Source organism: Neovison vison, chromosome 9 (genome assembly GCF_020171115.1).
Source record: "Neovison vison isolate M4711 chromosome 9, ASM_NN_V1, whole genome shotgun sequence".
NCBI lineage: Eukaryota > Metazoa > Chordata > Mammalia > Carnivora > Mustelidae > Neogale > Neogale vison.
In genome coordinates this window covers 48,590,375-48,609,069 of record NC_058099.1, presented here as the reverse complement: position 1 = coordinate 48,609,069, position 18,695 = coordinate 48,590,375, and the positions used below count along the sequence as shown (strand labels likewise).

Below are 18,695 nucleotides of genomic sequence, written 5' to 3'. Positions count from 1 at the left end.
ATTAACTATGGGTTCATAATAAAACAAGTTACTCTCACTGTGAAATCCTGACCGATATAGCAAACTGCCTACCTACTATCCTTTTATCCTTCCTCCCTCACCTTTTTTTGGTTTGTTTGTTTTCTTTTTACTAATAGAAGCTTGATTTTTTCAGGAAGTAGCCATAAGCCCAACTGAAATGCCTGCCTCCCCAGACCCAGTCGCAGCATTTGGCAGATACTGCTACCTACAATCTATTTGTCAGAAGTCACTGGGATTTCAGGACTGTTTTTGAAAAGGTTATAAACCCTGAGTATGTGTCTTCTGGCCTCTGTCCCCCCTTCCTGTCTGGAATAAAGATGGAAGCCTATCTTCCCCCTCAAGAGGATGAATGCAAGATGGGAGAGATGGCAGATCAGGAGCCTACACCCTCGTGACCTCTTACTTTAAACCACTGCACCCAGGCTTCTAACTCTAGCTCATGAGTCAAGAGATGACCAGAATGCGTGTGCTGCATTATGGTTAAAGTAGTACATTCACATAAGAACTTATCAAGCAACAGCTCATTAACACTAAGAGATCTAAAATGGACACTCGTTTGTTTTATTAGTTACCAGTTACCGAGCTCTGGATAAGTAACCCCCACATGCAAACTTTTCCCAAGGCTATCAAATAATTCAACTGATGCTAAAGACATACTAACAGCAGTTTCCAGAGTAAATTATGTTTTTCTGGGATACTGTAAAGAAATACTATATGGTGAGTGAAAATGTATCATTTTCAGGACAAAAAGAGATGCTAAAGACATACTAACAGCAGTTTCCAGAGTAAATTATGTTTTTCTGGGATACCGTAAAGAAATACTATATGGTGAGTGAAAATGTATCATTTTCAGGACAAAAAGAGCTAGGCTTTCAGTGTACCCAGTGAAGGCAAATAACAATGATCCCAGAGTGTGACCTCTCTCCCCAATGAGCTGGCCGGGAGGGAAGTGCCCAGATGTCCAGAACCAAGTCCCAAATTTCGTGTATCAGTTCTGACTCGGCTCACTATCTGAAGGGCACCACATGGAACACAATAACCTGAACCATTTCTTCTTGGCCTACCAAATAGGGACAACTCCTGTTCTATTACACGGGGTTGTACAGAGGATCAAATAAGGTAATAGGATAAATAAAGCTTCTTTATAAAGTGAATTGCTACACAGATCAGGGCAACATGATTATGATTACCATATAAATATAAACGTATCCTTAATGATCTGGGAGGTAAATGTACAGCACAAGACTACCAGACCCAGCGCGTCCTCCGCCTCCCCTCATTGACTGTTAGCCATTCCATTAGCACTAAAACAAATGAAGCAGGGAAAATGCCAGGAGCTAAAACTCAGAAAAGGCCTACTTGAATTTAAAAAAAAATAATAGTTATCATAAAAGTTGCAGGGGTAAGGAAGAGAGCAGGAAGGGCAGGAGAGGAAGGAGAAGAGCAGTATCACAATGCATGGGGGTGGGTAAAGGATAGTCCCAGGATCTCCCCTCGAAATGGTAACTCAGTCCTTTAAGAAGATAGTTTTCTGTGACTTACTCAAGTTACTAATTACTTAATATGGAGAAAGCAGAGCAATAAAAATACCTTGTAGAGAAAGCCACTTGATTTTAAAGCAAATAAACCCACCTGCCCTCTAGGAAACAGGGTGTCTCAAGTGCATGGGACTGCCCAGTAGGTTTCCAGTGCTCTGATGACAGGCCTCCTCCCTCCTCCACAGGTGGCACCCACCCCCAGCCACAAACAAACAAAGAAATGAAGGGGATCCGATCAAACTCACTAAACGAACCCCACATTTTTGGGGAGCTTATAAGAATACATCAAGGTAGATGCAGAGACAGCCTTAAAGTAGCAGTTAACAGTAGTGGCAGCAGTCGGGGCATTCGGGATGGTTCGCCAAAGGGAATGACATTAACGACTCAAATTACTAGAGCATGTCTCCATGTCCCCAATTAAGTAGAGACTTCATAAAAAAAATAAATGGGCATCCTGAGAGAACATCAGAAACAGCATTCATATGCCTTATTCCAATGACACAAGCCCTAAAGCCTAGAAACACCTCACAGGTCCCCTAAGGATGCCTCTCTGCCTGGCCACAGGAATGGCCTTGCGCTGCTGATGGGGTGGGGCTTGGCTCCACCTTGCCGTGGTCAGCCCACGTCACCCTCCATGATGTGAGAAGGACTACTCTAACACCACCCCCGCCCCGGCATTTTCCATCTCCCTGAAGACGATTTTAAAAGTAGAGAAGCAGCCAAACTATGGAAAGAACCTAGATGTCCATCAACAGATGAATGGATAAAGAAGATGTGGTATATATACACAATGGAATACTATGCAGCCATCAAAAGAAATGAATCTTGCCATTTGCGATGACATGGATGGAACTAGAGAATATTATGCTTAGAGAAGTAAGTCAATCAGAGAAAGACAATTATCATATGATCTTCCTGATATGTGGAATTTGAGAGGCAACATGGGGGGTAGGAAAGGAATAAATGAAACAAGATGGGATTGGGAGGGAGAAAAACCGTAAGAGACTCTTAATCTCACGAAACAAACCGAGGGTTGCTGGGGCAGGGGGTGGTAGGGAGAGGGTGGTTGGGTTATGGACAATGGGGAGGGTATGTGATATGATGAGTGCTGTGAAGTGTGTAAACCTGGCGATTCACAGACCTGTACCCCTGGGACTAATAATACAGTATATGTTAATTAAAAAATTAAAAAAAAAAAAAAGTAGAGAAGCTGTTATCTAAGTTGTTAGCATGTCTTCTAAGGAAGCCCTGGTTCTCCTCAGGGTTTTTGCTGCACCCTAAGAGGCCAAACTCAGACTCAGAGCTCAATCGCTGGGGGGGTGGGGGGGTGGGGTTTAGAAGGACTCCATCTTCCTTTCCAAACAAATGTGGAATGCATGGTTTGACGAAAAATCAAATTATTAGTCATCCTAGGTACTCCGATCTCGGGATTTGACTGTATCCCCCATACTCTATTTTTACCTTAAGGGAAGGTGGCTTAAGAACACAGGCTCTCCTGATCCAGGACTTTCTGCTCATTAAGCTAGATGCTGGGTGCCAACACGACTCATCCCCAGAGTAAAACAAAGGCATTCAGCACTTTTTGTGAGCCAAATAAAACTGTCAGACCCGAGTTTTTGATGGGATGTGTTTAAGACTATAAGATCTCAGATGTGATCCTGGCCTCCCCAGAAACCTCGTCGCAGGTGCTCAGGTCCACGTGGCGGAGAATACGTGGACTCTGCGGGATGCATTCCACGAGATGGGCAGCTCTCGAGGTGGAGAATAACATTAGTCCTCAACAGTGCTATGTTTTACAATAGGAATTAATTAAGCAGTAAACCGTGACAGGGCATGCATCATGGTATCATAATCACAAGCCTCAGCTGCATTACAAGGCAAAAGGCCAAAGACTGAGAGCTTTCAACCGGCCTGGGAATGCAATTAGGCCGAAACGCTGTGTGTCCTGGAGTGCCTTGATGCCAGGCTAAAAATTCAGAGCCATCACTCTCTCCCTCTAGGACACTAAAGTAATCCACTTGGCTAGTATTCTCGAGTAAGCCACCTTCCCTCACCATTCTTTCAAAGGTCAAATTAAAGGACAATGGGAAATCAGGAATGCCAATGGCACCCCAAGGCAAGGCCCCACTGAAGGCCTGCTTCCTCCACGCATGCGCTGGGCTTGCTTTGTGAAGGTGTCCCAGCCCTGCCCAGACATCTGTCTCACTCTCCTGCGAGACTCACTGTTTGGGCCCGGCTTGTGCATTAATAGCTTTATTGGACAATTACTCCACAGTGGTTCAGAGCTGGTGCTTAAAAAGGGATAGAAAGGGATGGGAATATCAGCTAATAGATTTACCATCACCGTTCAGTCAATTAACCCCGCGTAATTGGTAAATGGCAGCCTGAACAATTTTCAGTTCTACAAAAGAACATTGAGGAAAGATACCAGCAGAGGACTAGAATAATGCTGAGGTAAACCACTCCAACCCTGCTCCTCTGCCCATACTCCCTTATAAACGGAAATGCAAGAAATGCAACTCCTCCCACTTAAGAATCATAGGTCTGTAATAGTTTCATTCAAATCTGAAACTCTAGAAGGGTTAAAAAAAAAAAAAACCACATAACTTATCAGAAAAATCAGGGAACTTGGCAGGTTTGAGAGTGCATATTTATAGATTTCAGCAAAAAATGTACACAGAATATAAATGTGACCATCAGCCATTAAACATTAAAAAAAATAACCCACACACAGCTGGGGTAGATTAAGTACTACTTCAAGTCATTTGAAAGTAGTAATAAAACTAAATTCCAACAGTGAACTAATCTACAAACCCACCCTGGAATTTAGAATGCAACCTCCTCTTCGGGTGTTAAAGAAAAGGTATTTATCAGTAGCCACTGTTAATGCAGCAGACACGTGTACTATAACTAGAGTAAAATTAAAAAGCACCCTTATCTTTGCAAAACATCGAATTGTACTAATAGAAGTTTCCCCACTCCACAAGCATTTCACAGTTGAGTTCATAATAATAGATGTATGTTGTACAAGATAAGAGAAATGAGGAAAATATTTCTTTCCCTTAAAAGAGCACTGGCAAAAGGTTACTCCATTGAATCACGAATGTTTACAACACTTGACTGAAATTCTTATCACTGTTTTCTCATGAAACTAGAAGCCTGGCCCCTGAGGCTTTGTGTTCCCACTCTGCCTCTCACTCAGCCCACAGGCCAGGGTGGGCCAGAGGAGAAACCCCTGCATTCTGGCCCCATCACCTCCACAAGTGCCCGGTTCCCCCACACCTGCAACAGCAGCAGGGAGATCCTCTGTGCCAAGCTCCAGAGCTGACTTCCGGGTAGCCTCAGCAAGGAACATTCCCTGCTCCCTGAAATACTTCTGCAGGTGGCACCAGCCCAGTGCTATAGCACAGGGCTGGTGTGACCTCCAGGGGCTAGGATGCCACCCCAGGATACAGCAGGCCTCGCAGCAGCATCTGGAAAGGCCCGTGCTAAAAAGCATTTCTCACCTGCTGCAGAATGTGTCTCTCCCTCAGCGTCATTAACCTTCTGTGAAGCTCGACCAGTTCGTCTAGGTAGGCCTGTAAAGGTAGTCACCAAAAGATCAAGCACTTTAGGAAGCAATCCAAAAATAACACAACAAAGAGACAGGAACGACAAGCAGATTCTGGAGGTTCCCCATTCTACCTCCCTTGCCTACTCTGTGTGGACTCGGTACCCAAGGCTCCCACAGACAGAGTCTCTCTGGACCAACTGTTATCCCTACAAAGCCAGCTTTTTTTATGAAGGGCAAATTCTTTTTTTTTTTAAAGAGTTTATTTATTTATTTGACAGAGATCACAAGTAGGCAGAGAGGCAGACAGAGAGAGTGAGAGGGAAGCAGGCTCCCCGCTGAGCAGAGAGCACGATGCAGGGCTCGATCCCAGGACCCTGAGATCATGACCTGAGCCGAAGGCAGCGGCTTAACCCACTGAGCCACCCAGGTGCCCCTGAAGGGCAAATTCTTGCACTTAATTTACTCTCAACAAGATTCAAGGGAGCAGACCCACCCTCTCCCAGTAACACCAGGGAAAGAGGGTACTCAATGGTAAATTCTGAGCTTAAACGTATTAGCACATGCTTTTTTTTTTTTTAATTCTTCCATCTCAGAAGATTTAAAACTAAGAGAACAAAAGTCTAAATTTGAACATGGAAGTATAAATGCACGTAACCCAGGACAAATTCTTAAAAAAAAAAAAAAAAAGGGAGGTTTCCCAGTCATACCTAACAACATTGCCAGTAAACACCAAGTGGCAGAAGAGAGTATCTTATGAAAAACGAAGATGATTATCCAAATTAGCATCTGGTTTGTCAAAAGCTCTCCTGAAGGGGCAGAAGCACACCTCTCTTTCCATATGCTCAGATTCCAGAATCTTTTAGTGTAACTGCATGGGTTTTCCTAGCGCTGTTGGCCATGAAGGCAAAGGAAAGAGGTTTGTGAAGCTTTCGTCAGGCCTGCCCTGATCCTGCAAAGCATGTTATGACCCTGCCCACAATAGGAGACTAACCCCTGACAGGTCTTGAAGTCATATCTTAATGCACGGTGAACACTTGGAGAGCACACTAAATGAGAATCAGGAGTCCCGCTCACTTACGGCTGCAATTCCTCAATCCTCTACCGTGGTGTTCTTACCTCCCAGTTCAATGCGCCCAAAACCCCTTGGCAATGCAGGGCATCATGGAAAACAGTAGCATGAGGGCCCAGTATCACACTGAAGATATAAGCGAGATGTGGAAAACAAACAGACACCAAAGCACCAAGAAGAAGTGCCCATCATTTGCGGGTGTGGGACACTTCCAATGAAGACATGAAGGGGAGCCAGCAAGGACTAGTCAAGGAGGAATACACCAAGGGAAGCTGGTCAGTGCTACTGCACACCCAGGAACACCCTGGAAACCTACCTTGTCACATTCACCATTCTTTATTTGCTTATCTGATTTGCTTTGCTTTATTGGACTCTTCACTTCAAGAATCTAGGGATCGAAGAGAACACAGGTAAATTTGATTCAGGCACTTCGTAGCAAGCCCCCCACCCCCCAAACAAAGGCACAGAGGCATGAAATGTCACACAGTAATATCACTTTCTAAAGAGCACTTCTCCTCTCTACATTTTCTTTCTTCTCTTCTAATCTCACTCTTTCTTGGAAAATAAAGGACTTCTATCTGAAATGCTGAGTCAGGGCAACAGACTTTAAAAAAAGGAAAAAAAGTTGACGATAAGGAAATTGATCTAAGCTTCCAAGGCTGTTTTTTTGTGACAACACTCTCACACATATGCACAGCAGCTGAATTATACTGGATTCTAGTCCCCTCTGGCAAGAATTTTTTTCGTACTCATTCTGCTGTTTCAGCATGACTACCGGTGCTCAGCATGCTGGGGATGATAAAACAAACACTCAAATGCCCTTTTTAGTACCTGACTTTCAGATTCTTAAAATTACTCCTATCCACTAAATGGATGCAGCTTTGGAAATGAAGATGGCCATCGGTTACACGGGTCGCTCCCAAGGTGGGATCCTCCCACACAAGAAATAGAGGGGGCAGAACTATTTTCTGCAGTTGAAGAAACGATGTGTTTACTCATGATAAAATACCAAGTGTCTGCCCTTCCATCTGACCCGATTACAGTTTAGGGTATGAACGGCAGTCCTGCGTGCTGTTTAGAAGCTTCCATGGGGAGCTAGGGTTTTAATGAATTAGAAGGAGAAACAAATTATTATTTAATAAATAGTTAGTTTATTAGAGTCCTCAACATTAAGGATTATAAGGGAAATATTTTTAAACAGGACTTGTTTAAAACCGCTGAGATCCACTAAATTTATTGATGAGTGTTTACAAATGTATATAAACATAAAAAGCAAAGTACTTTGTCTTTTTCATGATAACCTCATTAGCAAGTGAGTTATAATCGGAAGCTAATATTAAGGAGGAAAATACCAAATAAAGGATGTATTTAAGAAGTCTCATATTCCTACTGTTTTTCTTTATCTATTCGCTGCTGTATCTCTCTCTCTCTCTCACACACACACACACACACAGTTCTGTTCAAAAGTCTACCATATTTCATAACACAAAAAGGACTTTTCAAATGAGCCCACTTTTAGTAAGTAGTGGAAAGAGTCCTGATTAGGCTCAGAAACCTAAGTTCAGGTCCTGGTCCTATTACTTAACATTTTTGGACATCAAAAAAGGTGAGATGAAATAAATAAGAGAAACACGATGAACGAGATTTGGCTGTAAATGTTATACTACCAACAAACCATTTACCTGTTGGGGATATAGGACCGTGACATTCTGGGAAAGACCAAATACTTCTAAAAGGGTCTATTTTCCTTTGAATTTAGAATAATGCATGGGTAAGAAGTGAGCTTCAACAGAGTCTTTCCTGAGAATCGCCACTATTTTTTCATTTTTAACATCAAGATAACCAGATGACCAACCTGACCAGGCTCAGTCACTTAAAATACAATGCTTTGGGCAACACAAGGAAATTACTTAATCGCGGGGGCAAGGCAATCTTTTTTAACGTGCTGCACTGTAAGGAAACCCAACACTCCACTACATTCAGAATTTCCTTCTCTATTGTTGTTGGAAATGAGACCTCAAGGGGAAACTCTGAGCTTGGAGACCTAGGAGTAAGTAGGTCAGTAGATGGCACTCCTCGCCAATTCAGACACGCGGCTGGGCAATGCAGGGACAGCCGGCCAAGATTCCAGACCAGAGAGGAAAAACAGCGCCTGCGTGCTTGCCTTGTGCAGAAGAAAACTGAATTGTGTTGCCATCATAGCCCACTCTGCCTGCTCCCCCCCTTCACTGGACTCTGGGGGGGTCAAAGTCACTAAGGACTCTATATTTGTACAGCAACTCTGCTAACTAGGTTTGGAGAGTTCTACTACCTTCTCTCCAGAGCAGAAAATAGAACATTCGGGCACTTAAGTCCCACCCTACACATTCCGTAAGTGCTACAGCACAGAAGGCCAAACTACATTGAAATCCTCATTTCTTTCTTCTGAAGCTGCAGTGGCAGGAACAAAAGCTCCGGGTGTCAGTGATCCGCCTCAAGTTACTGAGTGGCTGCCCAGAGAGGGCTCAGTTAATCTTCCTTCTTTGATCTCTCCCTGCTCCAAAATAAACAGCTTTGTCAAAACCTCATTCTGAGAGAGCTGAGCCATGCTGAAGACAATTGTTTTATTTATGATCATTTCTTATCTTTAAGGAAACGACTCCAGAATACAAAAGTACAGCACCTTGTCTTCCCTGGGCTTATTTCAAACCAGTTTAACTGGATAGACTCTTTAATTTCATCCAACATGCCTTGCAGGCTGAGAAGTAATTTATGATATTCTGAATATTAACTTGGGTCCAGTGGATCACTTCCTTCCCTCAAGGGCCCCTTCCTCCCCACCCCCTTCTCTATACTTTCAGCCAGAAAGGATCTGGAATTTTAATTTGTTTGAAACTCGTGTACGGGAGATTTGGAGTCTAATAATACACACACATATACACACACACACCCTTTGATTAAAATGGCACTGTACTCACTAATATTCCCTTATTAAGCTTTACTGAAGAAGATAGCCACCCAGCCTAAGATGCACCATTTACACACATGACAGTCCCCTAAAACAGAACTAAGATTAGCTGCACTTCAATCCTTAATCTGAGGATATAGCTTGAGAATCAAACTTCCAAGATTATTATTTTTTTCTGTATCCCTTTGTGAGGACTGACAAGTCAATTATTCAGCAGATGGATTCTCTACTGATAGGTCTTTCATGTTAATGATCGTGAGTAGCTCCTAACAATGCTCAGGTTAATTACTTGCTTTGTTGACATGTGCCTCTCTGTCTGTTCACTTTTTTTCAATAGTTAAAAAATGTTTGACTCAATTAGCACTTTCTCTCTTCCCTCGTCCCTGGAAGATTTGAGAACCAGTAAGGGAAACTCGGCTTTTTCTCGTAATTTACAGAAATTTGAGAGATCATTATCAACTTGCAGACAGAGAACAACCAAGGAAACTCATACTCTTAGAAGCTTAACTGTGAAACATGAAGTCTGTTTTCATCTATTTTATTTGATGTGAAATTTCAAATTATCACACATACATTCAAATCAAGATGGAAAACACATTCCAGGATGAAATTCAGGGGACTTTTCCATTTTTTAATTAATTCTTACTCTTCCACTTCACCGGCATGGAGAACTAAGACTAGCTAATTTTTAAGAAGTCCTAGAACATGGAGGTAAAGGGACAGCAACACACCTGACCCAAAGCAGGTGACTGGAGGGGTTAAGAAATCAATACTCAACAAAGTTTTAAAACCCTCTGCTCCCTGTTCCAAAACAGCCCCAAGAAGGTAAGTGCTCTTGCTGTACTACACATATTTCCTAGCCTAGACTAGCTAAAAGTGAAAGCATATGGACTTTCTTATTATGCTTATAGGTGCATGAAGGAAGTGACATATAACTGCGTATTCCTGACAGATTGATGATTCACATGTGTGAAGCTACATTTGTCGAATAAACATATGCCAAGGAACCAGTGGTATGCTATCTAATTGGAGAAAGTAATTTTTACCCTCACCAGATAGATGATACCATTCATTTTTTAGTCTCGTTTTGCTAGACAGGTTTAAAAAAAAAAAAAAAAATCTGACAAAGAACCCAAACCTCTCCCTGAAACCAAGACTTGAGCCAAGTCAGCTGAAGGCTGCCCATCCAGGAAGTGGCGAGGGTGGTTTGAAAGGCAAGATGGGGGCTTCATAGAGCTGCATTTCTTTATCAAGCACAGTCTTCACCTGGCATGAAGCTGAAGGGGCTTGAGGAAGGGCTTACCTAACGCCGCTAACTCCTGACAGTGCACTGCTGCCGCCCATGGGGGACCCTGGTTCTAACACCGCGCCGCCCTCCACCAGAAGCGAAGCGGAAATCAGGGTGCCCCGGGCTTAAATTAAATATGCAAATATATTCAAAGGCCAAATTCTATCCTTTCACCAGCTTATACTGAAGCACAGGTTTATAAAAGAAACTCAAGTTATCTAGTTAGCCAGCCCAGGGCTCTTTCCAACTGATCGGCGAGGATGGTTCCTCGGTAGTAACCGTCATCTTTGTCTTCACCTGCCCCAGAAGTGCTTGATGTGAGGCTGGCCGGACCAAGGGCATGGCTGGCACTGCAGCTGGGGGAACACGGGGACGCGGGGAGGCAGGGTAAGGAGTAAGAATGCACTAACTCCTTGGGCAGCCAGTCCTCACAACAGACGATGAGATTGGCCTTGCACTCACATGCAGGCCACAGAGACACTGCAGCTGAATGAACATGGTGCAGTGGAGGACACTCACAGTATTCCTACGCATAATGAAGGCTTTAAGTTGTGGATAAACTTCATAAATGAGGTATTTTAAATTTTAGGAGATCTTAGGCTTTATGCAAAATTTAAAAAGAGAAAATCTTCAGCTATAAAAATCACATTTCTCAGTAAAGCAAAGATCACAAATTCAAGGACAAAGCTGTTTAAAATTGTAGGACATCTGTGAAAGAGAATAATTTCAGAAAAGCGCAGTTCTTTCATTCTCGAGTTCATAATATTCATAGGGTAACTTGGATTAAGCAATTATTTTAGAGGTCACAGGGAATCTGCCTAAACAAAGAGATAAGAATAGCTTACGTAAATGAGTGTATCAACTCAAGGCACTATGAGGCTTTTACAATATTCATGATACTTGAAATTAGTTTATTTTAGTATTTAAAATATCCCATTCTTAATCATTTGTTTAACAAAAGCTCTTCATCATTGCTTTCGAAGTTCTGCCTAGACCTTATCCAAATAACTATACTCTGAATTGACTATTAAATTAGTAAGGCCTCCTCTTTGCTTGATTTATAACAATGATAATGACCATTATTTATTCTGCATTTTATTAACTGTTCCTTACAAGTCCAAATGATGACCCTCTTTTTCCTGGATGAGCCCACAGAGGCAATGCACCTACAATAACAAACATCTACTCCCATCAGCTGAGTGCCAAGTAGGCCTGAGCATGGCCCCATGCTCTTTACAAATACAGTACCCAACATTGTTCCAAGAATTGACAGGTATTAATATCCCCATTTATGGATGAGGAAACTGAGAATCAAAAGTTCAGAGTTAATTTCCCACCAGTACACTACTGTCAATTAGTAAAACAAAGAACCAGGCTTTATCCTAGCTCCAAAGATTACATTCTTTCTAATTCATTAAATTAGTCCACTTAACTGCTGAGAAAAAAAACCAAAACAACAACAACAAAAAAAACAGCAATCCGGAGCAAATGAGCAGCACTTTCTGTCACCATCCCTTCCTGCGCCGATGTAATGAACCCATCTAATGGGATATACTTCTCGTGACCACAGAAATTCTTTCAGCCCAACTATGTGCTTTTCCAAAGGTGGTAGACTCCTACTGATTTTCTAGTGAGAGAAACACTGTTTAAAATTAAGGGATAAAAAGCTTTGTGCGCTCTGTAAAAATGATCACACACCTAGTTGGGCGAGTCCTGAAGAGTGCAAACCCAGCCATTTACCTGGTTGTTGTTGGTTTTTAATAAAGGTGGCGGGGGCTCGTGACGGAGGGGCGAAGAGGCTGAGCTGCTTTCACTGTCGCTGCCGTCACTTAAGCTAACTCTGAAAAGACAGAGAAGTCACACGCATCAGTACAGCTGGTTCTTGAAACATCTGCAGACGTAGGCGCAGAGAGCAAAGAATCCAAACACTAAGCACCAGAAACTTGCTTCGACTCCCACAGCCGCTAACCCACACTGGCACTGACTTTGTACGGAACCGTGCTACGTGTTTTAGCGGCTGTTTCTCACTGAATGACCCTTATTTCAACAGATGAGCAGAGAGACTTACACTAGGTCACTCGCCTCCGGTGAAGAGGCAAAAGGGGTGGTCCTGGGATTCAAACTCAGGCAACGGAGCCCAAGGTTGGTGCTCAGCCCCTATTTATTCTTGTTATCTCCCTGCTCCAACTCCACCCCAGTACTATCACCCAGTGTGCTACCCAAGCTGGCAGGTCAGCAAAATTAGATTGTTTCTAAGTTACTGCCTTTTAGTTTCTTCTCCCCCCTGCTTCTTTGCTACAGGTGAACCCAGGCTGTGGGAGTGGAAGCAACTGCTGAGAATAGGGGCAACAGGCCTGTATGACTGAGAGCTTGGGGTGACATGGAGGACAGGCTGTGTGAACCCCACCAAGTATTTCTACTCCATCATGATGCAAGGCTGTCCCCAGTTTTGACCACTGCTACAACAATTCACCAGAAATATACTGCAGCAGCATGAAGAGACAATGTGCTTGGGGTAACCGCTTTCGAGAAAGAGAGTATCTTTCAACAACCAAAGACAATACAAAAACATCTCCCCTCCCCTATTTTTCTCTTTTCAAAACAAAATGGACTTTTCTTTTTACCCAGGGTAGGAGATATTTCTTTATTCTACTCTACTGAATGTATACCCTCCTTCTGAAACGTCCTTCAGTGTTTGCTCTCTCTTTGGCTATACAGACACCTAATATAATATTCTTTTCAGAAACAGAAAATGCTTTAGAAATCAGGAGAGTTTTTCTTTCACTCTGAATAGGCAATCACATTCCAGCTCTATAATATATTCAGATAGACAAGATACAAGATAGGAAATGAAAAGGATACGCTGGGACATCCTTTTAGCAAAAACGGATGGAACTTGTTTTTCTTAACTAAATTACATTAATGAAGTGTTCTGTTGAAGCGCTGCTTTAAAATGCTTCTTGACTGAAGTGGAAGGCTGAGTATTTAAACTGATTAAACAGTTGAGACTTCGCAAGTGCAAGGAAGACCAAATGTTACACTGGCGCTGCCGTACTAACAGCCCATGTCAGGCGGGGGGAGAAGCAGGCAATCTGCAACAACGGAGATCCCATCAGACAGCTCACAAGCCTGTGTGATTTGACCCGCCCCGACTCAGGGCACAGGGCACAGGGCAGCGAGTGGGTGGGCCATAGCCCATCACCGCATATCTAGATTTTCTAAATAAGAGTGTAACTGGAAATTGCCTAAATAGGTCATGCGTTTCTCATCAGGTATATCTGAGAGCTGCCAGCAGTCAGGTGGGTCTCAATATGCTCACTGCCATGTTCCAGTCCATTTTTAGATCTTCCTGTCCTATGAGTTAGTTTCTGTCTTGTCAGATAAAGAGTTCTAAAGGGAAATGTAACACCAAGGCTCGAAGGCTCCTTGTTTTCTCCTGTTGAAAAAAAAATACATATAGATAGACAGAGAGAGAGAGAGAGCTGGGTGAGTTTGGGAGACAAGGTGGAGAAAGAGAAGGTGGGTGTTAAACACTGATTATGGCCGCAGGGAAGCTTTGCCAAAAGACCTGATAGGGCACATATACTCACTCCGCGAGCCCTTGTCCTGGGATCCTAAGGGATTACCAATTAGGAAACACATGATCTGTCCAGCTGGGATTAAGAAGGTATTCTTTTGAGGAATTCTAGGGCCTTCTACACAGTAATAGATAACGGGAAAAGATTTAATGCGATGTATTACAAATGTAATTGGATTTTAAGTTCAAGTAGATTCATATTTTTTCTACTCAAACACATTCAAGTAAGCATGCCTATTTGTTTTCCTCATGATAAAGAAATAAAACCCTCAAGGCAATTTCAAGTTGACTATTAATTATAAGTGACATGAATTACCATCTTATAATGTGGAATTATGCCTCACAGCATTAAAGCTACTTAAGGAACCTAATTGTCAGTACACTTAAAAGGAATTTATTTGCTGGAAAACACACACAGGTGATCCTAGTTTTAATTAGGTCACACACATAATTCACTGACGCTAATTATGTCTTTCTAACTACAAACAGCAAACATGTTGCCTCAAACTCTGAGGCTATAGCAGTGGCTCTCCAGAAACTCTTCAAATGAAAATGGAGTTGATTTCAACAGTCAGTCCTGCCACCTTGGAACAGACTTTAAAGAACAAGGACTCCTGATAGGATGTTTTCCCTATAGAATTTGTAGAGAAAAAGCCTCTGCTTTCTGAGAAAAGGGACACACAGTTCCCTGTAGAAAGGATGACGATAAGCATGCCTAGGTGACCCAATTTAAATGAATGTGACCATTTTCTACCACTGTTTTGGGTACTGCACACCTTCACCATGGTTATGCTGGTAAGTCTGGGGAAAAGGCATGATTGCATTGCAGGGGGACAGGTTTGTGCCAAGACACTCACCTGCGGCTTCGGCTGCCTCCTCTATTTACAGGTCTCTCCATTTCGGAGTCATTGTCATTATCCTCTGCCTCATCTGATTCCTCCTCATTGTCATCAGAATGCAGATCTTTCATTATAGACCTCAAAGGACCTGAGGAACGACAGCGTGCCACAATTAAACACACTACTTCATACACACTTAGCCATACTGGACATAGGGGACTGTTCGCCAGCACTGAACGTTGGCCCCCCTCCCCCACAACCCCCCCCCAAATGACTATATATATTTATACAATTGACAAAACAAATTTGGTAGTTTCTGGAATGTAACACATAACCAAAACACTACTGTTTTCACAACAGAGGCCTTAGGATATTCACTGGAAAATCTCTATTTCCTAGGAATGTTTTTCTATGTATTTTTTCTTCCCTAAGAAAAATTACACCTAAAGAGGAACAGAAAGATCTATTAGTAAATTGAATGTTTTGTTAGGTTAATCCATGTATTGAAAAGTTGAGGCTAATAAATCACCGTGGTTGTAACTTGTTCTTGGCAATGCAGCCTTTGTGTGGTAGTTTTTGATCTATTAAGGTTTAGCTGTTCCTTTTATTTCAAGGTCAATTTCAGGTCAAGCAAGCATTTCAGTCAAGTTCAGATTATAAAGTATTTCAATTCCATGGTGTAATGTCCTATCTCTGATCTTCATATTGATCTTGGACACAAGGTCTTGTTCAAGCAACAATTTTATGCAGCCAATTTTTATTTTACCTTTTAAGAAATTCCTGGCAAAATACCAGCATATATTTACATAAATAAAACCATGCAATAAGTCAGGTGCCCAGAAAGTTCAAGAGAGTATCCAGTATTAGATGCGAGAGAAAAAAATAAAACTAAGTCATAACTAGTTTTTATTCTAGAACAGGACATAACTGGGGGGAAAAAATAAAAATAAAAAACAAAATTCAGTGTGGCTTATTTTCACTTGACTGCTCTAAATGTGATGAAAACAAGATCACTCTTTTATGTTAAAGAAGAGATTGTGGAGGCAATCAAGAGAGTGAGAGGCACTTTTATTCTGGATTAGGCAATTCCTAAAGTCTAATCTAGGACATGAATATCTGAGTTATCGGTCAACTCTAAAATAAGTATTGATTCTCTGCAGTCTCCCACTCTGCAAAACCCGAATTTCTCTGCTTTTGTAGTGGGCTTGTATATTTGGAAATGAATGTAATAAGAAATCTGAGTAGTCCAAATCATCAGTGTCTTTTATTTTTTCCTGGAAGTTTAGCCGTAGCTCAAATACACGCAACAATTTAATCCTTGTCAAAACTTACACGAGGCCATCGGGAACTGAGGGCGGCCATTGAAAGAGCTAATGTGTAACACGATGCTCAAAACCAAATTACTCCTTCATATGATCTCACTTTTCATGTTGGGAAAAAAAAAAGGAGCCCTTATTTGAAGATTTCCACACACCAAAAAAAATATAAAATATATATTTAACGTTCTGGCTTAAATTTGTTAGATTTCTTTACATTTAAATTTAAGTTCAAGTAGAGGGAAAATAAATGTTAAAGACAGCAAACTAACACTTGCCAAAGAAAACAGGTCTATTAATCTGTAGAATAAATAAATAAATAAAATGAAAGACATCCAGAAGGGAGAGTAAAAACCTATTTCTCTATGTCAGAGCCTCTCAACTCCAGCTTTTGCTATTGTGTTTCCTTTGGGAGCTCCCTGAAATGGGCTGTGTCTATAATCCTTTTGTAAAATGGGACCCTGATGGCAGGGACTGGCAAAAGGGGAATTTCTAGAGGTTGGCCTCATACATCAGAACAATACTCAAGTGCATTCCTAGGGGAAATAAATACAACTGCATAAAAGCCAAGTTATCATTCAAATAATAAAACAGTAGAAAACAGACCATAAATCAACTCATTAAGATGTTTTACGAGAAAAAGGTCTCATCGTTTGCCTGGGAGATACGGATACCTTGTTGCCTGGTCTGGGACGGCGTGAAGCTGGAGCTGGAGCTGGAGCTGGAGCTGGCAGGGCTGGGCTGTTCAGACTTTAAAGAAGAAGAGAAAGCCATCATCAATAAATTTACGGGACACAACACATCTAAAATTAAAAAAACAACATTACTGCTCAAAAACAGTTTCCTCTGCAGAAACAGTCCCACTCTGTGCAAGAAAAATGAACACACACTGCATTATGCCAAAAACAGCGGCCCAGCAGGACTATGGTATCCTTTTTGTTTGGTCCACCATGTTTTTACTAGATGCAGAAACAAGGATGATGAGACAAACACCTGGGTGTTACAGGACAGAAGAACCTGGCTTTGATTTCACTCCTGTGTTTACCGCTATCCAAATCTCTTTTAAAAGATTACCTTGATTACCCTTTCTGCAATGTTTGATTGACTCAACCAGCTAAAACATAGTGGTAATGAGGCCAAGGTCATTAGTTCAATCACATTATGAGCCAGTTAATTTCACTCTGGTCCAAGGCCATGACCCAACCCTAACCCCATTCATCCACAGTTCACAAATAGAGGTAATGTTCACAACGAGATCTGGCCAAGTCCCACACTTGAGTCAGTGGGAAATGTTGCCACTACTTTAAACACACACACACACACACACACACACACCACTCTCTATTCCACAGCCTACGGATGCAGGGAAAAAGAACATCATACATGTGCCCTACTCTCTCATCATGAATTCTCCTCATCCTCTAATACCCTGAACAAGTTCTACATCCCCCCTGACCTGCCCAACTCACAGCTGTCTTCCTTCTCCAAACCCACTGAAAATGTGGATCTCATCGGTTTGTTTATCTGATACGCTGTGGTGTTATGCTGCCTCTGATGTTTGTCCTTCCTCTCCAGTAGACTGCAGGGACTTGAAAAGGCAGGGGTGTGGGGGTCTCTCCTGAGCTTATTATCCTCTCATACTTAGCAAATGCATGCATATAGCAAGCACTCTGTATCTGGGACTGAAGGCAGAGCATGAGGTCCTCTGCTCTATCATCTGCCAGGTTTTATGAGGCTTCAAAGTAGGTAAAGGTGGGAAGAACAAACACATGGAAAGAACTGTGCAAAGAAATTGATCATACGATCAACACACTTGAATTTTATGTATTTAGGCCAAATTTAAAATAATAACTTAATGTTGGACTGTTTCTATCCCATTTTTAATGTGCTCACAGTCTCAACTTGTTATCTGAGACATAGATGAGGTCTTTCCATGCCCAAGATCAATCTCTCTCCTTCCGACTTGGTTCTCGGGGGGACTAAGTTATTGGGGCCATGTGGAAGACAAACTAAGAGCACCATGGGCATCATCAGAGGCCACTAAATGAGGAGGAGAATATCAGTTCAGCTTATAATGAGGTTTTCTCACCACAGATTCCTTTTCATCTCCGTTCCCAGCACTGAATCCCAACCCCCTTCTCTGCAGGCAACACCAAGATCCAGACTCGGACACAAGGAAGCACTTTCAGGCATTCCTACTGCACACTTCACATCCTCAGGCTGGATGGGAAAACAGGTGTCAGCAATCTACCACTCATTCCGCAGGAAAAGAGCCAGACAGGATCTCTAATGAGCAGCAGACGGCCACCAGCCCTTCACCACTGAGAGATTTACTTGAGATTTGCAGTACAATGTCCGACACGTTGCGGTCCGTGGCCCACAAAGAAGAGCCGGCGTACAAGCACAAGCGCCCGTGCGAGGGACCCTTCATTTCTGTTGAGTGGTTCTTCCACTGTTGAACCACAAAGGGGAGCTACACTGTGCAAGGGCACTCAGTGAGCAGTTCTGTGCAATGCCCAGCTGCAAAACATTTCTCCCTGCAGCCGT

At 42.4% G+C, this 18,695-nt stretch overlaps 1 protein-coding gene across 2 annotated transcripts in view; it reads right to left on the bottom strand.

Moving 5' to 3' along the window:
- Positions 1-18,695, bottom strand: part of MLLT3 (MLLT3 super elongation complex subunit) — a 287,105-nt gene that overhangs the window by 5,803 nt on the left and 262,607 nt on the right. For both annotated transcript variants that reach the window (XM_044265593.1, XM_044265594.1), the window contains 5 exons: positions 16,823-16,898; positions 14,851-14,980; positions 12,157-12,256; positions 6,498-6,569; positions 5,066-5,137 (listed from right to left, as the gene is read on the bottom strand). In XM_044265593.1, coding sequence (XP_044121528.1) covers positions 5,066-5,137; positions 6,498-6,569; positions 12,157-12,256; positions 14,851-14,980; positions 16,823-16,898 — 450 coding nt within the window. The remainder of the gene's footprint in view (positions 1-5,065; positions 5,138-6,497; positions 6,570-12,156; positions 12,257-14,850; positions 14,981-16,822; positions 16,899-18,695) is intronic.